The sequence below is a fragment of the Nicotiana attenuata genome, unplaced genomic scaffold, assembly GCF_001879085.1.
Source record: "Nicotiana attenuata strain UT unplaced genomic scaffold, NIATTr2, whole genome shotgun sequence".
In the NCBI taxonomy this organism is placed as follows: Eukaryota; Viridiplantae; Streptophyta; class Magnoliopsida; order Solanales; family Solanaceae; genus Nicotiana; species Nicotiana attenuata.
Genome location: NW_017671130.1, coordinates 143,821 through 171,355, shown reverse-complemented (window position 1 = coordinate 171,355; position 27,535 = coordinate 143,821). Strand labels below are relative to the sequence as shown.

General features: G+C 39.4%; 1 protein-coding gene across 2 annotated transcripts; it reads right to left on the bottom strand.

Moving 5' to 3' along the window:
- On the bottom strand, positions 1-4,723 carry LOC109206130 (pentatricopeptide repeat-containing protein At4g32450, mitochondrial-like). 2 transcript variants are annotated; one of them, XM_019368904.1, is made up of 2 exons: positions 2,444-4,723; positions 1-627 (listed from the first exon to the last, which is right to left on the bottom strand). In XM_019368904.1, exon 1 carries the CDS (start codon positions 4,575-4,577, stop codon positions 2,460-2,462), a length of 2,118 nt encoding a protein of 705 aa, XP_019224449.1. In that variant the 5' UTR covers positions 4,578-4,723; the 3' UTR covers positions 1-627; positions 2,444-2,459. The 2 variants fall into 2 exon arrangements, with proteins under 2 accessions (XP_019224449.1, XP_019224450.1); XM_019368905.1 differs by lacking the exon at positions 1-627 and adding an exon at positions 634-2,322.
- Positions 4,724-27,535: the final 22,812 nt, after the last annotated feature.

The window sequence follows — 27,535 nt, the reverse complement described above, 5'->3', positions numbered from 1 at the left end:
TACAATAAGCAGGTTTTGATTTCCAACTGTTGAAATTGGATAATTTAGCCAACTTCAACTGTGTTCAAACATGTAAAAGAGAAAATGCCACCATCAGAGTTAAAAGGGGGTTCCACCAAAGTATAAGGATACAACAGCCTATGCTACTAAATATTGGACTACTGCTTTAGAAAATAATGAAAGTACTCAACTGAATAATCTTGAACACTTAGGATCTTATCTTATAAATGTGTGACAATTAGATTGAGACCTGGAAAATAACTCCACTTCATCACCAACTGTCCCCGATTAGTTCTAGTAATCCACTTTGAGAAGATGGCCGATCTTTATTTAGTCGTGTTCCAGGTGAACAGGGTAGAGAGATCCATACTCGATGACCCAAAATGCTTGGCGGCTCGTCCTCTACAAGTTTTGGAATAATGATATACAGTATCTGCAACTACGTCACCTTCGTATCCTTATGCACATTGACGCAATTTAGCAGCACTAACCAAATCAAGGGACTACCTGGCATTAAGCATGGTACTTGCCTATCTTTGAACAGCGTTTCAATCTCTGCTGATAGAATTGTAAAACTATTCCTTCGGCCAAGAATGATAGCTTTGCCAGACACGGGCTGTGCCAAAGCTGCAACAAAAGAGTTGGTCAGAACTAAAGTAATCATTTTCTTACAATAAAAGGCTGCTTTACAGATACCTGGACAGAAGAAGCTACCCTTTTTTACCATGAAGAAGTCTATATAAAAAGGTCGACCCCCTAAAGCATTCAAACAAAATTTTATCCACAAGATGATGAACCTGGAAAAACTTATAACACTTTGGAAACGAATATCCTCGATGATCTCAGAGAATAGTACAAAAAAACAATATGATGCATATCTACTTGGTTCTGAATAATATGAAATACCCTCAATTTGCAGCCTAACCTCAAAAAGATGCCACTTCTAGAAAAATATTACACAGATATCAGCACCCTATGACAGAGAACAGAACGGTTAATTTATCTAGCCTCCATTTGTGCCCATCAGCAATTAATAACAGCAGCTATGCATAAATTTTGCTGGTTAATAATGTCCTTCTCTTCATTCTTCTTGTCTTTTGCTTCATTTTGAGCCTCAATTTTATCTTTTATTAGCTCATCAACATTGCCAGTGTATTCACGAATAAACTGTAACACGTAAGGCCCAATACATTCTTGAGTGAAAATAAGCTACTCAGCCAAGTTTCCAATCTGGCGGCCAACTGGGGTTAGGCCAGCTATCACTGGGGATTTCTCGGTTATAAAAAAAAATGTTAATGTGCTTTTCATTCTTACAGTTCTTACCACTTAGTTCAACTATATAGTTTCAAATCCTGCAAAATTAGCCTTCCAAAACACCATGTTTGTCTCTGTTCATCTTTAGACAATTAGGATGGCCACAGAAATATCGTCAGTTGGCAAACTTGACACGTAAGAGTCAGTAAATATTACTTGATCCATTGAACTTATTTGCATATGTGAGGTATCTAAGCAACCATCAAAAGTACATTGTGCTTCTCATAATTACAGCTATAGCACCTATAGCATATTCAGATACATTTTGACTTTGTTTGAAGTTGCAAGGGGGAGGCACAAAAAGATACTTATCCCATTTGTGCAGTACAATGCCGGAATTCACATGTAACAAAAAAGAAAAACAAATGAGATAAACCAAAGTTCAAGATAAAACTGCTAGCACCACCAAACAAATCACTTTAAGAAAAGGAACCGTAGAAACTCATGTTCTGTAAACAGAGAGAATAGAGAGAAGATATAGTAAGCAGCCTTAGCACATAGGCGATTTAAAGTGCCATAACGTTCTCAATCATAATAGAACTACAGGGTGGTCATTGAAATGCTCACACTTCATATTATCTATGAAGTAGACTATCTAAAAACAAGAAATCAGCAGAACATGCTTGAAACATCATAGCAGTTTTGGTATTATCCATGAAGTCTAAGGACTAAAAGTTCTCGCAGGTAGAAACAAATAACATCATGTTTTAATATTATTAACTACTGCATGAGTTCGACAGGGAGAACTAATACATAGTATGGGCTTAATACTGGGCAAAACTTGTTTAGTTGAAAGGTCAACTTTCTTGCAGGGTACCAACTGTTTACATCTCTAAAGAAAGTAAGAAACCCGTAGCTTCTCCAGGATAGGAAGAGAGGCCATCGGTGGATCGTCTTCATAATAGATAATAATGAGCGGGAAACTGAACATGTTCCGAAGGAATTCAACAAATGATAGGTGTCATGTCCTTAGAGCATTCTCTGGGTCTGAAACTACATCTTGGGTATCTGGTTATAAAGTTTGATAATTTCATACTTCAGTCCTTTGTTTGCCACGAAAAAGAAAAAAAGAGGACAAGGATAAAAAGAAGATCTTTCGGATGAAAATAAAGAGATATATAAGTATTACCTGAAGGTTGGTGTCTTCACCAGTAATCCCGACACGAGCACAATCCGTCTTTTAAATGATGAAACCTCTTAGCATCTCGCATAATAATTTCCCGACCAACAAGCCTCGAAGCAATCTTCAATGCATTATGGCAATCACCACAGACACGCAGATTCTTTATTATTCGGATTGGTGATCGTGCAGAGCTACTCATAAGACCTTGAGCAAAAGCAAGTCTCTCGCTGTGAGCCATTAAAGCGTCCTCTTTAGTTTCTTGGTCTACGTCATGTAACACAAACTTAATCTCTGGTATATAACCGTCCTCCTTCATTAGCTGCTTTAAACCCCTAAGCAATTCATATATCTTCTCATGGTCGGGATGTGATCTATCTCCTGCTCGATATTCATGGACTCTGCTTCTAGCCTCAAGAAGACTTTGAGCAGATTTTTTCTTTTCTTTGTCCTTAGCAATATCTGATGCTTTTACAGCTAAAAAACCTGCCTTTGACTGTTCATCCAAACGAGATGGATCTAGGAGTTCAACAATCTCAGCACAACGATCCCCAAGCTCCAAGTTCCCATGAATTCTACAGAGATTCATCATGGTTTCCCATACTTCAATACTTGGCTCTATAGGCATTTTTTCAATGAACTCTATCGCTTCAATAAGATATCCTGTACTTCCCAACATATCTACCACTCCCACATAATGCTCCATGGAGTGAACAATACCATAATCTTTACTCATTGATTCAAAGTGCAACATGCCTTCAACTATATCACCTACAACACTACAAGCATGAAAGACACCCAGATACATTTGGCCATCAGGTTTCATCCCCGTTTTCTTGAATTCTGCAAATAATTCTATTGCGTCTTCTCCAAGACCATTCTTAGCAAGCCAAGTAATCATCGTGTCCCAAGAAGTCAGATTACGCTGAGGCATTTTTTGAAACACCGAAAAGGCATCATTCATGGAGCCACATTTGCCATACATTTCAAGAATCTTATTGTACGTTTTGACGTCAAGATGAGGATGAGATCTCACAAGGTGCTCATGAACTGATTTAGCCTCCTCAAGGGATTTATCCTCACCACAGACATCCATTAGTGTTATATATCGAGACAAATTGACTGTGACATGTTGCTGCTCCAACAAATGCAAAACTTCAACTGCCTCCTTCACTTTGCCTTCTTTACAAAAGTTATCGAGCTCGTCAATTGAGCCTTTTTTAATGCTGCTATCAGCAGAATCGATTGACTGTTCAACAGGTGTTGAACTTCTCATTTCTTGATTACCTACTATTCCATTCTGAGATTGATAAGAAGCTTGATGTCCAGTACTAGAAGGGTTAAAGCCGCTTACATTCTGCTGATATTGCCCCATCATCTCCCTTGAGTAACCACTTGAATTCGTATGCCTTTCCATATCATACGCACTTGCACTTTGTGGATACGTTTCAGAATTTCCTGCTTGAACATTCCTTACATTTCCAGGGATATAGCTGGGCTGAGGCACTCCTATGTTTCTCGTGTAATTGGCACTGAAATTCTGCTGTGACGCTTCACTGTTCCCACCGTAATAACGGTTTAAATTCTGTTGATAGTGTCCATAAACTCCATTTTGACTCGGCTGAGCTTCTACACGTCCCTCAAACCTGGAACTATGCATCACATTCGACGAATTTTCACCTTTGTAATCAGCATCATTTCTATTATGCTGGACTAAATTATTATTTTGATATTCCTTTCGTGACCCGAAATCATTACTGCTTGAGGATAAACTCCCATTTGGCCGAACAGTTTGCTGAAAATCATTTCTTAACGCAAAGTTCTCATTTTGACCATGTGTATCCCGCGGAAACCCTATGGTATCCTTAGAAAAATAACCTCTAGCACCATTAGCTGATTCTTGAAATTCAGCTCTAGGGTTTTGCCTAGGGTTCAAAGAATTCGTATTATTTGAGTTATAATTGAAAACCCCATCTGGGTTTTGCTCTCTATAGTTATCAAATTCAGATATTTGAGTAGCAGTGCTGAGATTTCTTGAAAAAGTAACGAACTTAAATGATTCTAAATGGTGATTTTGTCTGCATACCTTTGTTAGAGTTCTCAGAGATTTGGCTGTGAATGTGGTGGCTCTGCTTCTATACATTTTTGTGTCCACGTGGCGATAATTTGGCGAGCTGAGGAGGAGATGCGGCAGAACAATGGTGTTTTACTACTGCTTAAACCCTCTCAAAGTCGCGGCTTAGATATGAAGGCAAAGAAGAAGAAAGTTTGGAGAATGTGTGCTTTGACCTTTAAGTTTTGAAAAGATAATGAAAGACCCTTTAACTTGTTAATCTTAACTTATTAATTCATTAGATATTGATGGGAAAAGGTTATTTTGTGTAAAAAGAGCGGTCAAAAGGGTGGTAAATTGTTAAACAATTTTAAAATGTTTATTCTCACAAAAAATGCACTTTTTTTATGCTTAGGAACTATATTATGATGTTATCGTATTTGCACTAAGTATATAACTAAGAAAAAAAACATTTAAAGATCTTTAGCTTCCAAATTCTCTTAGAAAAAAATTATGTGTTTCCTAATTCTCTTAGAAAAAAAATTATGTGTTCCATATATTTTAATAATGGAAAAGGGTTCAATATGCCCCTAAATTATTGGAAAAGGTTTTAAAATACCCTTCATCCACCTATTGGGCTAAAAATACCCTCCATCCACCTTTTTGATTCACTTATGCCCTATGCTGAATTAAAAATAATGCACCAGTCTTTTTTTAAATGGAAAAGGGCCAAATATATCCCTCTACTTTCAAATATTGTTTATTCGTATCCTTCGTTATACTATTGGGCTATCCATACCCCTACCGTCATACTTTGTAGCATTATTGCCCTTAATTTGAACGGAGTGCCACGTGGCAGCTCCTGAATAAAACTTCCAATTTAATTTTTATACCCGATCCGCTACCCACTTAAACCCCTAACCCGACCCACCTTAAAACCCAACCCACCTTAAAATCTACGAAAAACAGATCCCCACAAAATACACCGCAAAACATAACCTCTCCCCTCGTTAAAATTAAAACAGATCCTCAAATCCCAAAACTAGGGTTCCTCAATGTCATCTTCTTCATAGTTCTGCTGTACAACCAAGGTACAAATTTTCTTTGATTAAATCTTTGTTTAAGTTTATTTAGAAGGTAAATATGTTTCTAAAATTATTTAAGGTTTCTTTTTAGGGTTTACAACTAAGGCATCTATGAATTTCTGAAACTTTTTTTTAGTCTAGGGTTTTAGGTGTTGGTTCAAATCGACAATATATATGTATATGTATATATTTAGGGTGTTATTGTTTAGGTTTAGTGCTAAATTTTGTTTGCATGTGTACTTCTAAGTGGTGGTCCTTTTGGATTTTTTTAGGTTTCGGATAATTTTGGGGTTCAGAAATTTGGGGATGTTAAATTTCAGAGATGTATGGTTTAGTTTATTAGGGCATCGTGTATTTTATTCTTCATCTGTCGTTTTGTGTTTTTCATCTATAACAGTGCTGTCCCTTTTCCGTTTTTAATTATTTAACAGTGTTTTTAATTATTTTATTCCTCACAAAAGATTCTGATTTTCTGTTTTTTATGTAGGACAATGTGGTCCTTTTCATGTTTTAAATTCTGTTGTCCCTTTTAAGTAGGACAGAGTAGTTGTATTTTTTATTCTTTACTACAACTTGGAAATTATTTTGATAAGTGGTCCCCTCAAATGTTTGCAGGATATAAAATGGTTAAAGTTGACTTACTCTTCAATCATGATGGTAATTGGATAAGAGAACCACATCTACTCTCTAAGAAATTGGTTCACACTTGGCCGGGGTATGATTCTGATCTTTTATCTTTTATTGACATAGTGAATGAGTACACTACAGAGTTAGGATTTGTAGGTATTCAGCAGCTTATTGTAGTTGCTCCTTCTGGAAAATACTATAAAATAGAGGGGGATGATGGGATTAGGAAGTTATTGCCTCTTGTTTCTGAAGAGTATCGTATCATTAACATATATGCAGTAGATGAATGAGCCTTCTGTAGAAGTTTCCAATATTGTCCAACATACTGAATCATTTTTTTCTGTAGGAGCAGGTTATTGGATCCAACGCTAAGATAAATGAGAGTGACTGTGAAGCTGGTTCTGATTGTCCAGAATATGACTCTGAAGAGTTGGACAAAATTGCTACTCAAAAGAAAAGAAAGATTACTATGGGTCTAGAAGATTACAAAGAATTATTTAAGGGTATGTCCTTCAAGGACATACCAGAAGCAAGAAAATGCATTAAACTCTATTCTTTGGCCAATAAGGTAGAGTTAGTGGTTGTTAAAAGTGATAAGCTTAGGTTGAGATATGAATGTATTCCAGGGTGTCCATTTGTATGTCCTATTTCTGAGGAAAAAGGTTCTCCTGGAGTGAAAATCAAAACTCTAAATCCTGAACATGAGTGTGGTCCATCATATGACAACTCTAGGGTTGATTACACTCCTATAACTCATTATTTCAAGAACAAATTACAAGATAATTCAAAGTTTAAGGTAAAGGAAATGAGGACTGATTAAAAGAAAAGACTTTTGTAGTTAAATAGCCAGTAAAGGAAAGTAGCAAGAGAGCTAAAGGAATGGTTTTGAAAAGTTTTAGAGGGGAGCTTTACAGATGGTTACAAGAAATTAGAGGCTTATGCCAATGAACTTAGAGATTCAAATCCGGGAAGTGATGTTGTAATCAATCTGTCTAAAGAGGCACTTGCCGAAGGTAAAAGAAAATTTCTTAGAATGTATATTTGCTTCAAGGCAATGAAGATGGGATTTAAGGAAGGTTTGAGACCCTTCATTGGATTAGATGGTACATTTCTTAAGGGAAAAGCCAAGGGACAATTACTGGTAGCTGTTGGTCAAGATAATATGAACCACTTTTATCCTTTAGCTTGGGCAATTGTAGATAAAGAGACAAAAAGAACTTGGAATTGGTTTTTGGGGCTATTGCAACATTCATTGGAACTCCAGATGGGTGAACGCATAACATTCATGTCGGATATGCAAAAGGTACTTTATTTCTGTTTTTGTTTCTGTTTAAGTGTTGTTTCTGCTGTAAAAATTCTGTATCTGCTGTAATAAGTTTCATATGAAAAAATTGTGTTTCTGCTGTTTCAGTTTAAGTGTTGTTTCTGATGTAAAAATTATGTTTAACTGTTGTTTCTGCTGTAAAAGTGTTGTTTCTGCTGTAATAAGTTTCATATGAAAAAATTCTGTTTCTGCTGTTTCAGTTTAAGTGTTGTTTCTGATGTAGAAATTATGTTTAACTGCTGTTTCTGCTGTAAAAGTGTTGTTTCTGATGTAAAAATTATGTTTAAGTGTTGTTTCTGGTGTTATTTTGAAATAAGATTTTGTTTCTGCTGTAAACATTAATTGTTTGCATTTCATATCTAGGGGTTAATTGATGCAATCAACACTGTACTCCCTGAAGCACACCATAGATTTTGTGTCAGACACATAGAGTCAAACTGGTGCAAAAGATGGAGTAAAGGTGGTGGGGAGCTGAAAAAGCTACTATGGTAGAGTGCATGGAGTAGTTATGAGGAGGAATTCCAGGATCAACTGAAGCATATGGGACAGCTTGATGAACCTGCTGCAAAGGATTTGTTGAGATATCCTCCACAGTGTTGGTGCAGAGCCTTCTTTGATACAAGGAGCAAAAATCAAATAGTTGATAATAATCTAACTGAATCATTTAATGCCAGGATACTTGAAGAAAGGTACAAGCCTATCATTGGGATGCTCGAGGGTATAAGGATCAAAGTGATGAATCAATTGAGAGAACATAAAGATTTTGTGACTAAATGGAGTAGTGAATTCAGTCCTAAAGCAATGAAGCTATACAATGAATATATGAAGATAGCCCAAGTTTGTAGAGTTGACTCCAATGGGGATAATGGATTTGAGGTATCAGAAGGGTCTGACAAGCATATTGTGAATCTGAGAATAAAAAGGTGCACTTGTAGGGCATGGTACCTCACTATAATTCCATGCCCACATGAAAGTTGAACGTCGAAAAAGGATTGGAAAGTTGAAGCCAAAGAGGGAGATTTTCAGTAGTTTATTACTGTTTAAGACTGTTTTATTTTGTAACTACTGCTTATGACAATACTCTTTTGGTTAATTTGCACTAGTTTGTGTTTTGGTTGGTTAATTTGGTGATGTAATTACTGCATATGACAGTACTCTTTTGGTTAATTACTGATTAGGTTTTGGACTAGCAGCTTTTGGACTGCTTATGTTAATAGCTTTGGTTAATTTTGGTCTAGCAGTACTATTCTTGATGTCTTACTAATTACTCTGTGTTGATGTATGTTGGATTTGGACTTCACAGTTATAAACTGCAGGTTATAAAATCTGCTTTTTAACACAAAAAATAACAGATTTTCAGCTTGATAAAATGCAGATTTTAGGCCAAAACACAACAACACTTAATGCAGGATTTTAAACAGCCTAAACTGAAAAAAATGCAGCTATAAACAGAAAACACAACAGCTATCCTCTTGCTAATGTGTTAAAATGCAGCTATTCAATAGTGCCAAAGTGCAGAATTTTATCCCAAAAAACAACAGCTATCCTCTTGCTAAAATGCAGGATTTTAAACAGCCTAAACTGAAAAAAAAAAGAATCGAGCAGTTCTGAACAGCCTCAAAACACACGGTTAAAATAGCCTCAAACAGAGCCTTCAAACATATATTAAACTTGTGCAAAACACAAATTAAAACAGCCTCAAAATTAAAGATATGGGAGTCAAAACAGCTTCAAAACACTGATTTCATACAACCTAACTTGAGAACTCAAAACACAGCCTTCAAACTAATATTACAAAGACTTGAGAATTCATACAACCTAACAAACTACATCACTTCAACAATAATGCGGCAATAAATCCAACAAACATCGCACAAAAAATCATAATAAACATCTTCAACTTCATAAATTTCTCTTCTAATTCCCTTGCTTTGTTCACTTAGGAATTGTTTATAGCCTCCATAGTCTTCACCTTTTCCTTTAACTTATCTATTTCAATCTTAACCGCATCCAACGACGTACTCAAAGTATTGATTTTGACTGAAGTTGCATCCAATTGAGCCTTTAGATTACTTATCACCACCAATGCTCTATCCGGGAATACTTCGTCACGCCACTCCCAATATCCACAAGAATTGGCCTGCCCAAAAAAAAAAAATTAAAATTTCGAATTATCAACTATTAAATCCATGAGGGAAACCAAAAATCTTTTCATATAAACGAGATAACACATTTAATCATAGTACTTACTTCAGGCTTAGGACACTTATAAAATCTCCTTTCGGGGTTAAAAGAAGTTTTTGAAGTGAATAAGTGAGCAATTTCATCGCAATGACACTTCCTCTTGGACGAGCAACTAATTTTTGACATTATCAACTTCTTTGCAGATTAAAATATAATCTTGCCAAGAAAAATTAAAAGAAATAAGATAAGAGAGACTTTAAGAATCACATAAACGAACTGAAAGAACCCATAAATTGAAATATGACGAACCCTAGTTTTGGGATTAGCGGATCTGTTTTAACGATAGGAGAGGTTAAGTTTTTCGCTCCAGTTGGGTTTTAATTGGGATTTGGGGATCTGATTTCTGTTGATTTTAAGGTGGGTTGGGTTTTAAGGTGGATCGGGTTAGGGATTTAAGTGGGTAGCGGATCGGGTATAAAAATTAAATGGGAAGTTTTATTCAGGAGCTGCCACGTGGCACTCCGTCCAAATTAAGGGCAATAATGCTACAAAGTATGACGGTAGGGGTATGGATAGCCCAATAGTATAACGAAGGATACGAGTAAACAATATTTGAAAGTAGAGGGGTATATTTGGCCCTTTTCCGTTTTTTAAAACTTAAAAAAATATTTTGCAAAATATTTTCATTTTTTTAAATTAATGCACCAGTAGTCTACTAATTTAGTAAAGTCTTTTTTTTTTTTCAGTTTTTACAAAAAACAATTCAGTTTTTACAAGAAAATATTTTTTTTCATTTTTTTAGTTTTTTTAAAGCATTATTTTTTGTAAAAACTGAAAAAAAATTGTTTTAATAAAATATTTTCGTTTTTTAAAAACTGAGAAAAATATTTTCGTTTTTGAGTAATAATTTTTTCATTTTTTAATTTTTTAAAGCATTTCGTTTTTCAGTTTTTTTTATGAAAAAATATTTATATTTTCGTTTTTGTAACAAAACTGAAAAAAAATATTTTTCAAAAACGAAAATATTTTTGTCAGTTTTTAAAAATCGAAAATATTTTATTAAAAATAATTTTTTTTCTGTTTTTGCATTTTTTTCTGTTTTTACAAAAAACGAATGCTTTAAAAAAACTGAAAAAAATGAAAAAAAAAATTTCTTTTGGTAAAAACTGAATTTTTTTTTGTAAAACTGAAAAAAAAGAAGAAGAAGACTTTAATAAATTAGTGGACTACCGGTGCATTAGTTTAAAAAACGAAAATATTTTGCAATTTTTTTTAAGTTTTACAAAAAGAATAATAATTTATTTTTAATTCAGCATTGACCTAACGGTCAAAGGGCATAAGTGAACCAAAAAGATGGATGGAGGGATATTTTTAGCCCAATAGGTGGATGAAGGATATTTTTAAACCTTTTTCAATAGTTTAGGGGTATTTTGAACCCTTTTCCGTTTTAATAATCATAATAAATAACAACAACAACCCAGTGAAATTCCTTAAGTGGGGTATGGGGTATTGTATACCCAAACCTTACCCCTACCCTAGGAAGGTATCGGCTATTTCTGATATACCTTCGGCTAAAAAAAATAAAACAAAAACAGTAGAACAAAGCAATATCAAAGATGGCTAAAAAGATAATAACAACAAAAGGAAACAGTGTGAACAAGCTGTAACAACAACAAAATACTAAGAAACCGAGGCAAAAGATAACAAGAAAAACAACATGAACTACTAGTAATCTAAGACAAGAAAAACTACTAGACTAACCCTAAAACCAACGGTACGAAATAGAAATACGCTATACTACCTACTATCCTTCTAACATAATTTTCAACCTACTGATGGTAGGCTAGAAACCCGTGTTTTAGCCGTAGTATTGCACTCTAATTACTGCATTTTACGTGTGTTTGAGCTTAAATGATAGTGAATTACGCTTATTACGTGTTTTATGCCTTGCAGGAAACGATTCCGAGCTATTAAGGTAATTCGAAGCTAAATCGAACAAGTTAGAGCTTTGAAGTCTGAGTAGAAGCCCAAGAAATTAAGTCGGGATCACGTTCGGGGGTCGAGGACTAAGTCTGGATGTCAAAAAGGGAATGAAACAATTTACTCTGAGAAAAAGACACAAACGCGCCGCATGGGGAGCCGCATGGCACGGCGCGGCAGTGTAAACTGGGTCTGACACGCTTTTACAAGCTCTGTGAATATTCCCACAAGCATGCCGCATGGCACGGCGCGGGTGTACTAAATTGTTAGAGTAATTTCCTGTTTCAGCTAGAAAAGGGTAGTTTCGTCTGCGCTTGTTTTTACATGGTATAAATACACCAAATTTAGAGGATTTTTGACCTACGAAAGATTGGAGAACCAACCAAGGCAAGAAGGCACAAGAATTCATCAAGACTTTAACCAACAATCGGTGCAATACGAGAGTTTGTATCGAATCATTAGAATTGATGTTTTCTTTGTTCTTAAACCTTATTGAGATGACTTTTTTCATTACTATGGAGTAATTTCTATTAAGATGTTGACAGATACGGTATTTTGATAACTTGATTAGGGATTCAATTCTTGATAAATGTTAGAATTAATTGATGGAGTTTTAATTCGTATTGTGGAGTTATTTCTTATTTTGCTTAATCGAAAGAGGAGCTTGATATTGAATTGCTTTACATCTTATGCTCTAGTTTAAATTCGTGATTCAAATAGGTAATCGAAAGGGCCTCTTGAATTATTAATCAAACTAGAAAATAGGAAAATATTCGTGAAAAGTTACCCTTTAGATCATAACCATCATTTTATTGTTGCAATTATTTACCGTGCTTCAATTGGATTAATTACTGAAATTAACGTTAAATCGAAAGAGGAACATTAACTTCAAATGTAATCTGATTAGCGGTTGAATTCGTGAGAATCAACCGTATTATTGAGTGAACTAACTCAAGAACTGGATCCCGAGTCAATTATCTTGCACCTATCTAGTCAATTATCCTTATTTCTCTCATTGATATTTCTTCGTTGCTCATCTGCTTTCCTTTGTGATCAATTGTTAATCGCTTAATTTTTAGTAGTTAGTTGTAGTAATAGTGATCAAATCAAGTGTTAATTTTTCTAGATAGTAATCAACTAAAGATTATTCGAATACTGTTTAAATCCAATCCACGTGGAGACGATAATTAAACTATACTATCTTTGACTAGCGAACAATAATTTTCTATTGTGTTTTGCGCTCGTCAAATTTTTGTCACGACGCCAAACCCGGACCCGGTCGTGATGGCGCCTCTCGTGGGGACAAGGCCAGCCAACTAAACCCAATTCATCCTTTTAAAACAGTAAGCAGTTTAAATATGACTTAATACTCTTAATTAGCGGAAGTATAGCCCAACACAGCCCTAATCAGGGTGTCACAAGTCACGAGCATCTATTAGAGTACAAATACAACTACAGGGCCTGAAATATACAAAATATGACTGATAAACAAAAGGAAGAAATGCAGTGCTGCGAACGCTGGCAGTCACCTCGCTAAACTCTGATAACTTAGCCTCCGATCAGCTCAAAATCTGCTATCGGGTGAACAAATACCTGCATCTGCACACAAGGTGCAGGGAGTAAATTGAGTACTCCAACTCAGTGAGTAATAAGGGTAAATAACAACTGAGCAGTAAGAAATCACGTAAAGCAAACCATCATGCTAGTTAGGGACAGTGAAAAACCCTTTGAGAGAAAGCAGTGAAGCTGTAAAACCTTTAGAAATATCTTAGCTCAGTTTAAAACCTCTTTTGAAAATGACTTTTTCAACAATTATGCAATTTAATGCAAAACAAATAGTGCAGATAAGCACAAAAGTCCGCCTCTCGGGCACCACACTCGGTTATCAGATAATACCAGAACAACAGGTAAATATTGCAAGAAGTAGTACAAATAACATATAATGGCAGGCAATGAAATAAGGTAAACACATTAAACAGTACCGGTACCGCTGCGGCATGCAGCCCGCTCCACATATCGCTGCGGCGTGCAGCCCAATCCATTTATCGTCGACGGCGCTCACTGGGGGTGTGCAGACTCCGGGAGGGGCCCCTTACGGCCCAAGCGCAATATCAAGCCATCTTGTGGCATCAAACTAGGCCCTCGGCCTCATATCAATATCAGTATAACACCGCTGCGGCGTGCAGCCCGATCCAAAAGTATCCTCACAACACAGGCCCTCGGCCTTACTCAGTCAAAAATCACATAAGCCTCTCGGGCAACAGTAAAACAGTATCTCTCAGCCCAAAACATCATTTAAATATCATTTGAGTATTAAAACAGAGTAAACGTGGCTGAGTTTTGAAAACAGTGGAAATAACATGACTGAGTTCAAGTATAAAGTCAATACAGTGAGGAAATATCAACAACAATCCCCGAAGGGTTCAAATAGTTGGCACGGAGCCCAAATATGGCATTCAGCCCAAATAATGATGATAGCAAATTGATTTCCATCAAATACGTGGTAAAATCATTAATCGGGATGGACTAAGTCACAATCCCAAACGGTCCTCTACCCCACGCTCGCTATCCGACGTGCAAGTCACCTTAACATAGCACTACGATGTGCAATCCGGGGTTTCAAACCCTCAAAATATCATTTACAATCATTACTCACCTCAAGCCGGCCAAAATCCTAGCTCGCTATGCCCTTGACTCGCAAATCGACCTCCTCGCGCATCGAATCTGATCAAAACCGCAACGAATACGTTACAATAGGCTAAGGGAACATAACCCAATCGAAAAGACTCGAAAAAATATCAAAAGTCACGAAATTTGCAAAACCCGAGCCCCGGCCCACTTCTCGAAAATCAGAAAATTTAACATCATCGGATTCCTTATCTCGCGACGAGTCTATACATACCCAAAACTCCCAAATCTGAGCCCAAATGACCCATCAAACTCCACTTTAAAATCTTAAAATCCCAAGCCCTAGTTTCCTTCAATTTAGCTAAATTCTCAAGAATTTCAAGGATAATTCCACAATATAATCGTGTTTTTAACTCATAAAACTTACCTCCAGTCAAACTCCTTCGAATCCCCCTTCAAATGCTCCCAAGTAGCTCCCACAATGCTCAAAAATGGTGAAAATTAACTTAGCCTCGCGGAACAAAAATGATTTAAAAGAACCCTTCTCTGAACAGACCTTTTCCGCTTCTGCGGTTAAATAACCGCTTCCGCGACACCGCTTCTGCGGCAAAAGTTCCGCTTCTGCGGATATCACTAAGGCCCCCAGGAACCACTTCTGCGACTCAAATTCCGCATTAGCGGTACCGCTTCTGTGGTCAACCTCCCGCTTCTACTGAAGTCCACTTAAAGTCCAAATCTCGCTTCTGCGGCCTCCCTTTCGCATATGCGTCCTCGCTTCTGCGGTCCAAGTTCCGCAGAAGCGGAAATACCAGAAGCAACACATTTTTCCCTTTTCACAAATTCAAAACTTCCCGTTAGCCATCCGAAATCACCCCGAGGCCCCCGGGACCTCAACCAAAAGCACCAACACATCCTAAAACATCATTCAAACTTGTTCCAATCAATAAAACACCTCAAACAACACCAAAACCATCAAATTACATCGGATTCAAGCCTAAGTTCTCCTAAAACTTCCGAAACACGCATTCGATCAAAAACCCAACCAAATCACCTCCGAATGACCTGAAATTTTGCACACACATCCCAAATCACATAACGAAGCTACAACAACTCTCGGAATTCCATTCCGACCCTCGGATCAAAATCTCACCTATCAACCGGAATTCGCCAAAATACTAACTTTGCCAATTCAAGCCTAATTCTACTCCGGACCTCCAAAACCAATTCCGATCACACTCCTAAGTCACAAATCACCTAACGAAGCTAACCAAATCATAAAAACTCCGATCCGAGGTCATATACAAATAAGTCAACTCTTGGTCAACCCTTTCAAATTCAAAGCTTTCAACTGAAACTGTTCTTTCAAGTTCATTCCAAATTTTTCCTGAAACCCAAAACCAATGATCTACGTTAGTCACAATACATAACACGGGGCAAGTCATGCCCGAGAACTGGCGATCAAAGTGCAAAAGCTCGACACGACCGGTCGGGTCGTTACATCCTCCCCCACTTAAACACACGTTCGCCCTCGAATAACCTTACCATGCATATACCCGGGGGTGATCCCACGTCACCTTATCTCACATAGGTCCGATAACATAACATAGCTGAAATTTCACAACCCATCCTAGTCCATAAGCCATAGAACCACACTTTCACTTCTGAAACCATCATTACGAACCTCACACCTACACTCTGAATAGTCCCGAACCAGCTTTAATAGCCCATGCCTGCAACCTCAGGTGCAATTATGATATACCACATAACTCAAACACTCGAAACGATAACTTCTATTCACAGCAGCTGCACCTAACAACCGAATATTGGTAGAAAACCTCTTATCAACTAAAGTCTCATTCCAACACTTTCATATACTGCCAACGATAGATGAAACACGCGATAAACCACGACCATTCCTCAGATCAACCATTCACGAAGCCACTTCTCTTTAGGCAAATTCCCTAGCAATTTCCGAGCCAAACCTCGATATTATTCTTCCAACAAGCTGAAATCAAATCCGTTTGTATTCATTAATGATCCCAAGGATCTCCTCTAATCCAACACACCACTCTGGTGACATGACACATCAATAGAGGCCTAAGCCACAACTGGCATAATACGCGCACCAATAAGCAACGGTCCAAACATACTCAAATCATGAAAAATGACTCAAACGAAAGAGTTGTACCTCAAGCTCATCAGTACCATCACAACACAAGGCTGAGACCCCGTCTCACATCATAGAAATAGAACACCTGAATCTACCCTGAAAGGTCATATCTCCACGTGGCCTCGCTACAATGCGCGATCCTATCCAAACACTGTTACACATGAAACACCTCAATTCACTATGCTCAAAATTGACAGCCACGCACAATTTGATGTCTGGAACCAAAGCAATTCATTACACCCGCGGTGAAACAACAACATACGCCACGCAACCCGATAGGTCATAACCAACACTCCATTTATCGAGCAACACCCAATTACTCTTCCCGCTCGACTCTCACTATGAATCCCCAATAGAACCGCACCACATGTGCCCATAGCCAACAAATCATAACGTCTCACAACACCGAAAAGCAACTCATAGCTCTCCTCAGATCACTAACAAGCTCAATAACGATCGAATCAACCTATCCCTCAACAATACAATTCGGGGCCGACCAAGCCAACTCAAGCTAAACACGTATCCACATCGGCCTACCAACGAACTCATTACCAAGAAAGCCTGAAGCTGCTCCTTCCACTACTATAACTCCTGCCGGAGCCGTACGATACGGTGCCCGGCACCAAATCAATATCGAAATCCACAACCTCGTCCGGCGACATGCCCGGCCACAAAAAACGCATCCGAAAAGTCCCTTAACACCGGAACGGAACCAATGGTAGGAACCTCTGCGCTGACATCCATCACGAAGGCCCAATTAAGAAAAGCAATCCTTCCCAACCGTGCACTGGGTCTTTGAAATATAAACCACTCTGCAAGAACATAATCCAATGCACCTCGCCACTCAACCCGTGGCATTTCCGGCATAGCCCGCAGCGCAATAGTTCAGCATCACCTAACACTAAGACAACCGGTTTGAATTTCAACATCACATCCAAAATCTAACATACCAGCAAATAAAGATCCACTCGAGCCTCCAAATCCCGATTGCCGCTAGTGTCGACGNATTTCCTTCTGATTCATTTTCAACTTGATGCTCCCTCTTGCTGTAGTACCACAATCTCTCAATCCCAGGCTCACTACACGAGACCCAAGCACAAGACCACACTGTCTAATACCCATAAGCCGCTGAATACTCTCTCAAATATTACCAGAAATACCACGCTCCCGAATACTTTAATCTGAAGAACTCCCTGCGGATCCGAATCCGTTACCTTTACTTTCCCGATACTGATACATAGAACCCCATAATTAACATAGAAATACCACAAATCTGAACCTCTTCCAATGAAAACACAGTTTCTAACCACACATGCAACTTTAAAATACCCGATTGTTTCCTGCAGAATCTTGAACACATTAGAACCATTCTCGAAAGTCATTCACTCTTATTCAAACTACAAATTACCTGACCTAACGAACAGGACCACCCGTGCCTCATTGGCACTCCGATGCCGCAAAATGAAATCCTCACCCTAATATAACCACGCAACTTCCCGCTCTATGCGTCGAGCATTCTTTACCAACAACAACTTAAGACATCCTGTGATTCTCTCTCCCCATGAAGCATAATGTAACCTTTGTCAAAATTCTCCTTTACTCTAGCCATAGCTAATTCACTCGCATACCCCAAACTGGAACCAGCATAGCACCTAACCGTGCAATCAGCTGCTCACAGCAGACTCCCCCACTTGGCTCGAAGCCATAGATCAACATACGCTCAATAACTCATAACACTTCTACTCTATTGATGCCGCAATACCATAGTGAGATTAAACTCAAATAATTTGTGAGCTTGTGAAAACACAGATCATCTAGTATTGTAAATCTTCTGCAATTCTCGCATTCATCCCTGCAACAGCTAAGCCCACTCTCTTAGGCGACCCGAAATCTCAAATTTCCAACACGTACTTTTCACTTGCACATGAGATCTCCTAACATACACATAAGGATCACACCACTTTAGAACACTCCGCAGGAGATAACCCACCTGTTTCGCCTCAATATAACATTTCTGTATACCTTCCACCGTCATACACATTACACAGTTACTTAGTCTTCCTGAGTCTGAACTCATACCGCAACATGAAATTTACTTCACTCCCAACTAGGAGACATGAAAAGATTCTTGACGCGCCCATAACTCGGGGCTACACATCCGGTCACAATGGAAATCAAACACTTATTAGTTCATCTATCATCCAGCAGACCTCCCTCGTCACTCCCAAGTCACATAAATACATCTCGCAGTACTAACATACTCATCACGTGGCTATCCAGCCGTCACTTCCACTAATGGGGACAATACCGAACGTATAAGTTCAAAAACACTTGTTCACACAATCAACACCTCGGTGCTCAAGCCATAGACAAAGATCCGGCCTCAAGTCCTTCAGACTGGCCCAACATAAACTCACAGAGATTACGTCTCGCCCCTCGATCGGGGAATCACAAGCCATCAAGGCACATCTGATACCGAGCGCTCATGCGCGCGTACGAACACGTGGAAGGAATTTCAAGAGTTTTTTTTCAAGCCGAATCAAGGACGCACGATAAGAATTCCAAGAATGTGAAGTTTTCCTAAAGGTCTGCAGCCTCTCGAGGATAAATACAGATGTCTCCGTACCGATCCGCGAGACTCTACTAAACCTGCTCATGACTCGTGAGACCTAGTAACCTAGGCTCAGATACCAACTTGTCACGATCCCAAACTCGGACCCGGTCGTGATGGCGCCTCTCGTGGGGACAAGGCCAGCCAACTAAACCCAATACATCATTTTAAAATAGTTTAACAATTCATAAGCAGTTTAAATATGACTTAATACTCTTAATTAGTGGAAGTACAGCCCAACACAGCCCTAATCGGGGTGTTACAAGTCACGAGCATCTATTAGAGTACAAATACAACTACAGGGCCTGAAATATACAAAATATGACTTATAAACAAAAGGAAGAAATGCAGTGCTGCGAACGCTGGCAGTCACCTCGCTAAACTCTAATAACTTAGCCTCCGATCAGCTCAAAACCCGCTATCGGGTGAACAAATACCTGCATCTGAACATAAGGTGCAGGGAGTAAAGTGAGTACTCCAACTCAGTGAGTAATAAGGGTAAATAACAACTGAGCAGTAAGAAATCACGTAAAGCAAACCATCATGCTAGTTAGGGACAATGAAAAACCTTTTGAGAGAAAGCAGTGAAGCTGTAAAACCTTTAGAAATATCTTAGCTCAGTTTAAAACCTCTTTTGAAAATGACTTTTTCAACAATTATGCAATTTAATGCAAAACAAATAGTGCAGATAAGCACAAAAGTCTGCCTCTCGGGCACCACACTCGGTTATCAGATAATACCAGAACAACAGGTAAATATTGCAAGAAGTAGTAGAAACAACATATAATGGCAGGCAAAGAAATAAGGTAAACACATCAAACAGTACCGGTACCGCTGCGGCGTGCAGCCCGCTCCACATATCGCTGCGGCGTGCAGCCCGATCCATTTATCGTCGACGGTGCTCACTAGGGGTGTGCAGACTCCGGGAGGGGCCCCTTACGTCCCAAGCGCAATATCAAGCCATCTTGTGGCATCAAACTAGGCCCGATCCAAAAGTATCCTCACAACACAGGCCCTCGGCCTTACTCAGTCAAAAATCACATAAGCCTCTCGGGCAACAGTAAAACAGTATCTCTCAGCCCAAAACATCATTTAAATATCATTTGAGTATTAAAACCGAGTAAACGTGGCTGAGTTTTGAAAACAGTGGAAATAACATGACTGAGTTCAAGTATAAAGTCAATACAGTGAGGAAACATCAACAACAATCCCCGAAGGATTCAAATAGTTGGCACGTAGCCCAAATATGGCGTTCAGCCCAAATAATGATGATAGCAAATTGATTTCCATCAAATACATGGTAAAATCATTAATCGGGATGGACTAAGTCACAATCCCCAACGGTGCTCTACCCCACGCTCGCTATCCCGCATGCAAGTCACCTCAACATAGCACTACGATGTGCAATCCGGGGTTTCAAACCCTCAGAATATCATTTTCAATCATTACTCACCTCAAGCCGGCCAAAATCCTAGCTCGCTATGCCCTTGCCTCGCAAATCGACCTCCTCGCGCGTCAAATCTGATCAAAACCGCAACGAATACGTTACAATAGGCTAAGGGAACATAACCCAATCGAAAAGACTCGAAAAAATATCAAAATTCACGAAATTTGCAAAACCCGAGCCCCGGGCCCACTTCTCGAAAATTAGAAAATTTAACATCATCGGATTCCTTATCTCTCCACGAGTCTATAATACCAAAAACTCCCAAATCCGAGCCCAAATGACCCATCAAACTCCACTTTAAAATCTTAAAATCCCAAGCCCTAGTTTCCTTCAATTTAGCTAAATTCTCAATAATTTCAAGGATAATTCCACAATATATCGTGTTTTTAACTCATAAAACTTACCTCCAGTCAAACTCCTTCGAATCCCCCTTCAAATGCTCCCAAGTAGCTCCCACAATGCTCAAAAATGGTGAAAATTAACTTAGCCTCGCGGAACAAAAATGATTTAAAAGAACCCTTCTCTGAACAGACCTTTTCCGCTTCTGCGGTTAAATAACCGCTTCCGCGACACCGCTTCTGCGGCAAAAGTTCTGCTTCTGGGGATATCACTAAGGCCCCCAGGAACCGCTTCTGCGACTCAAATTCCGCATTAGCGGTACCGCTTCTGCGGTCAACCTCCCGCTTCTGCGGAAGTCCAAAGTCCAAATCTCGCTTCTGCGGCCTCCCTTTCGCACATGCGTCCTTGCTTCTGCGGTCCAAGTTCCGCAGAAGCGGAAATACCAGAAGCAGCACATTTTTCCCTTTTCACAAATTCAAAACTTCCCGTTAGCCATCCGAAATCTCCCCGAGGCCCCCGGGACCTCAACCAAAAGCACCAACACATCCTAAAACATCATTCAAACTTGTTCCAATCATCAAAACACCTCAAACAACACCAAAACCATCAAATTACATCGGATTCAAGCCTAAGTTCTCCTAAAACTTCCGAAACACGCATTCGATCAAAAACCCAACCAAATCACCTCTGAATGACCTGAAATTTTGCACACACATCCCAAATCACATAACGAAGCTACAGCAACTCTCTGAATTCCATTCCGACCCTTGGATCAAAATCTCACCTATCAACCGGAATTCGCCAAAATACTAACTTTGCCAATTCAAGCCTAATTCTACTCCTGACCTCCAAAATCAATTCCGATCACGCTCCTAAGTCACAAATCACCTAACGAAGCTAACCAAATCATAAAAACTCCGATCCGAGCTCATATACAAATAATTCAACTCTTGGTCAACCCTTTCAAATTCAAAGCTTTCAACTGAAACTGTTCTTTCAAATTCATTCCAAATTTTTCCTGAAACCCAAAACCAACGATCTACGTTAGTCACAATACATAACACGGGGCAAGTCATGCCCGAGAACTGGCGATCAAAGTGCAAAATCTCGAAACGACCGGTCGGGTCGTTACAATTTTGGTGTCGTTGCCCGGTATTAGCAATCAGTAGTGTTTAAAATAGTTTTAGTACTAATTCAGGAACCAATTTTTTCTTTAGTGTATTCATGTTTTCTCAGTTGTTTACATGATGCAGGGTTGATTTGTATGACCCTTTCTTCTTCAAAGGAAGTGATAGCCTATGAACCAGAGTTGGAGAAACACCTACGACAACTGAGAATTAACAGGGAATTTCATGGGCCATACTTCGACTCAAGATAACATGGCAAACCAAGAGACTGATGGAGTAGACTTAGTTGCAAGAGAATCAACACAACAAGAAGCTGCACGAATAGCAGCTGAAGCAACCTCCGGTTGCTGAGGAGATTGTCAAAGATGTTGGGGGTCGAAGATTCACTCTAAACCGACCTTTGGTAAAGACCAGTTCGAGAATGCAGTACCCAGGTCTGGAATATCATTGGGTGACTATGCCAGACCAGTCTACAATAAAGGACTGTCAAGTGTCAGACCTCCACCCATAGCAGCAAACAACTTCGAGTTGAAGCAAGACTTGCTTCAAACCATCCAAAACAATTGCATCTTCAGAGGGAAGGTGAATGAAGATCCAAACACTCACTTGATGGATTTTGAAGAAATCATGAACACATTCTAGTACAATGGAGTATCAAAATATGCGGTACAATTGAGGGCATTCCCCTTTTCATTGAAAGATGATGCGAAACACTGGCTTCGTAGCTTACCCATAGGGTCGATCAGGACATGGGAAGAGATGACCAAAAAGTTTCTTGACAAGTACTTCTCAGCTGCAAAAATTAGGGAAATTTCATAAGGGAAATCCACAATTTCTGCCAGAAGGAGACAGAAACGGGTTTCGAAGCTTGGGAAAGATTAAAGGAGATAGTCAGAAAGTGTCAGCACAATGGAATTGATTTGTGGATGCAAAGGTTGTCTTAATCCTTGATGAATTATCTAAGGATGCTAACCAATGGCCTGCTGAGAGTAATGACAGAAGAAAATCAGTTGGGATTCACTAAGTGGACTCTAACACATCCATGCAAGCCTAGTCAGACACTATGGCCATGGAGATAAGAATCTGACATTGGCCAAGGTACAAAGTGAGCGGTAAGCAGCATGTAACTTTTGTGGAATGGGGCACCCTACACATAAATGTCAAGCTTCAGTTTAGGAAGTCAACATTGTGGGGAACTATAATAGAGGAAACTACCAAGGTGGGAACAACTATAATGTTATGGGTCAAAGACATCCAGGTTTTTCGTGGAGTTCACCTAGTAGGAGTTCGAACTCATGGCAGTAAAATAATCCCACACCCTAGGGTCAAGGACCACCAGGTTTTCAGAACCAGCAGAGGTAACAATACCAGCCATAACAGTTAAATCAATCTAGTATGAAAGATCTCATGAAGGCATTTATCAACAAATCAGATGAAAAATTTGAGACTCAGGGCACAACCATCCGGAATTTAGAAAGACAATTGGGACATATTGCAAATTTGTTATATAAGAGGGCTCCTGGGACTCTACCCTCTGACACTGAAAAGAACCCAAAGGTAACAATGAAGTTGTATCTTTGAGAAGTGGCAAAACATTGACTGACCCAGTGGCGAAAGCTTGACCCGAGGTGGTGAACAAATAGACTGAGACACCGGAAGTGAAAAATAGTGAAGAGCAGAAAGGCCAGAGTAGTAGGGTACAAAAGAAGATTGAAAAAAGTCGACATATGCCAGCTCTACCATTCCCTCAAAAGATGAAGCGGGAAAAACTTGAGAAATATTTTGGACGGTTCTTGGAGATGCTCAAGCAACTTTATGCGAACATTTCCTTCGCAGAGGTACTCACTCGGATGCCTGCTTATGCAAAGTTCTTGAAGGAAATCCTGTCCAGCAAGAGAAAATTGGAGGAGACACAGTGGTCAAGCTGAATGCCTATTGTAGTGCCATATGGAAAAATAAAATTCCCCAAAAGTGTGGGGACCCAGGAAGCTTCACCATACCATGCTCATTGGGTAGTGAGAAATTCGACAAGTCCCTCTGTAATTCTGGTGAGTCTATAAATCTAATGCCTTTGTCCATGTTCAAGAAACTGGAAGGGGAGATTAGAATGATCAAATCAATACCAGTGTCCCTACAACTGGCCGACCAAACCACCATTTTTTGATGAAATCATTGAGGATATTCTAGTTCGGGTGGACAAGTTTGTGTCCCCCGTAGACTTTATTGTGGTGAATATGGAGGTGAACAAAAAGGTTCCTCTGATTCTAGGGAGGCCATTTTTATGTGCAGGCAGAGCTATCCTTGATATCTACGAGGGGCAGTCTATGCTCAGAGTGGGCAATAAGAAAGTGGTGTTCCAGATGAAGAGGATAATGAAATACCCTAGTGATGAGGTGTCTGCCTACTCGTGCTTCAAGCTAGATGTTGTTGGGGAATTGGATGAAGAATACAAGTTTGAAAAGCTTGTGGGAGATACTCTATAGAGGTGTATTACTTAGTCTAGCACAGTGGAGGATGAAGATCCTGAAATAAAGAAAGAGGCTGAAGCTATTGAAACTGAGGATCAAGTGGTTGATGAGGAGAAACTAAAAGAGGAGGCTTCTAAGCTTAGTGTGGAATTGAAAGTCCTCCCTACTCACTTGAAATATACTTTTCTTGAAACTAATAATTTCCTGTGATTATTTCTACTTACTTGACAGGTACACAGGAGAAAAAGCTGGTGGAGTTGCTGAAAAGGGATAAGAAGGCCATTGGCTGAAGTATAAATAATATTCAAGAAATCAGTCCAGCCATTTGCATGCACAAAATTCTGCTGAAAGAAAATAGCAAGCCAGTAGTGCAACCCCAACACAAGTTGAATAAAATTTGGAGGAGGTAGTTCATAAGGAGATCGTTAAATTGTTAGATGCGGGAGTGATTTTCCCCATCTCTGATAGCCAATGGATTAGTCCAGTGCAAGTTGTACCTAATAAGGGGGCATGACAGTGGTGAAGAATGAAGACAATAAATTGATCCCAACAAGAACAGTCACGGGGTGGAGAGTGTGCATTCATTATAGAAGGCTGAATGATGCAACAAGGAAGGACCACTTTCCACTTCCTTTCATTGATCAGATGCTCGAGAAAGTGGCTGGACATGGATGCTATTGTTTCTTGGACGGGTACTCAAGCTAGAATCAGATACCCATTGCCCAGAAGATGTTGAGAAGACCACAATCACTTGCCCGTCAGGTATTTTTGCTTACAGGAGGATGCCATTTGGGTTGTGTAATGCACCTACCACTTTTTAGAGGTGCATGATGTCTATATTATCCGATTTAAATGGGAGGTTTCTATAGGTATTCATGGATGACTTCACCCTCTTTGGTGATGACTTTGAGGATTGCTTGAAGAATTTGGAGGTTGTGCTTGAATTTGTGAAGCCATCCACTTGGTTCTTAATTGGGAGAAGTACCACTTCATGGTGAAAGAGGGAATTGTCCTAGTCACAAAGTGACTACACATGGCATCGAAGTTGATAGAGCTAAGGATGATGTAATTTCTAGGCTCCCCCCACCGACTTCTGTGAAGAGCATAAGGAGTTTCTTGGGACATGCTGGGTTCAATAGAAGGTTTATCAAAAACTTTTCCAGTATTACCAAGTCGTTGACTGTATTGCTAGCGAAAGACGTCAAGTTTGTTTTCACTATGGAGTGCTTAAGAGCATTCAAATTGATAAAGGAAAAGCTAGTGAGTGCTCCTATTATGGTGACACCTAATTAGAGCCAGCCATTTGAGATAATGTGTGATGCTAGTGATGTAGTTGTGGGGGCAGTTCCGGGGCAAATAAAAGACAAGATGTTTTGGCCCATCTACTATGAAAGCAGGACGTTGAATGATACTCAAGTCAATTATGCCACTACTGAGAAAGAGTTCTTTGCTGTGGTTTTTTCTTTTGATAAGTTTAGATCACACTGAGAAAGTGATTGTGCATACTGATCACCCAGCTTTAAAATACTTATTGAGCAAGAAGGATTCCAAGCCGCGTCTGATGTGATGGGTACTGTTGCTCCAAGAGTTTGACTTGGAGATCTAAGATAGGAAGGGCACTCGCAGATAATCTATCTCGACTTGAGAGACCTCCGGTTGAAACAGTTGAAATAAGGGAAGAATTCCCTGATGAGTAGATTTTCTCCATTGCTGCGGTCTCTGAAAGGCCGCCTTGGTATGCTGATGTAGCCAACTTTTTGGCTAGTGGATGGTTGCCTCGTGACCTCTCCCGTGATCAAAGAAGGAAGCTTCAAGGTGAGGTAAAAAGTTATTTTTGGAATGACCCTTTCTTGTTTAAATGGTGTGCAGATGGTATGATTCGAAGATGTGTGCCTGAAGGAGAGATGGCAAGCCTTATGTCTCATTGCCATGATGGAGCAGCTGGAGGACACCATGGTGGAAATCCCACTACAACAAATGTCATGGAAGCCGGTTTCTATTGGCCTACCTTGTACAAAGACGCACGGGCGTACGTAGCTGCATGTGACAAGTGTCAAGGGCAGGTAATATTAGCAAAAGGGATGAAATAACTCTTAACTNTGTGGGGGCAGTTCCGGGGCAAATAAAAGACAAGATGTTTTGGCCCATCTACTATGAAAGCAGGACGTTGAATGATACTCAAGTCAATTATGCCACTACTGAGAAAGAGTTCTTTGCTGTGGTTTTTTCTTTTGATAAGTTTAGATCACACTGAGAAAGTGATTGTGCATACTGATCACCCAGCTTTAAAATACTTATTGAGCAAGAAGGATTCCAAGCCGCGTCTGATGTGATGGGTACTGTTGCTCCAAGAGTTTGACTTGGAGATCTAAGATAGGAAGGGCACTCGCAGATAATCTATCTCGACTTGAGAGACCTCCGGTTGAAACAGTTGAAATAAGGGAAGAATTCCCTGATGAGCAGATTTTCTCCATTGCTGCGGTCTCTGAAAAGCCGCCTTGGTATGCTGATGTAGCCAACTTTTTGGCTAGTGGATGGTTGCCTCGTGACCTCTCCCGTGATCAAAGAAGGAAGCTTCAAGGTGAGGTAAAAAGTTATTTTTGGAATGACCCTTTCTTGTTTAAATGGTGTGCAGATGGTATGATTCGAAGATGTGTGCCTGAAGGAGAGATGGCAAGCCTTATGTCTCATTGCCATGATGAAGCAGCTGGAGGACACCATGGTGGAAATCCCACTACAACAAATGTCATGGAAGCCGGTTTCTATTGGCCTACCTTGTACAAAGACGCACAGGCGTACGTAGCTGCATGTGACAAGTGTCAAGGGCAGGTAATATTAGCAAAAGGGATGAAATAACTCTTAACTCCATTCTGGTATGTGAAATTTTTGACGTTTGGGGCATTGACTTCATGGGTCCGTTCCCATTGTCGCATTCTTATGAGTATATCCTAGTAGCCATTGGCTACATCTCTAAATAGATCCAAGCAATCCTTACTAGGACCAATGATGCTCGAGTGGTGTGTGATTTCATACGGAAGAACATCTTTACCCGCTTTGG

What these genes read in the sequence shown, in the direction of transcription:
- LOC109206130 (XM_019368904.1), bottom strand. Translation starts at nt 4,577, where the DNA reads ATGTATAGAAGCAGAGCCACCACATTCACAGCCAAATCTCTGAGAACT.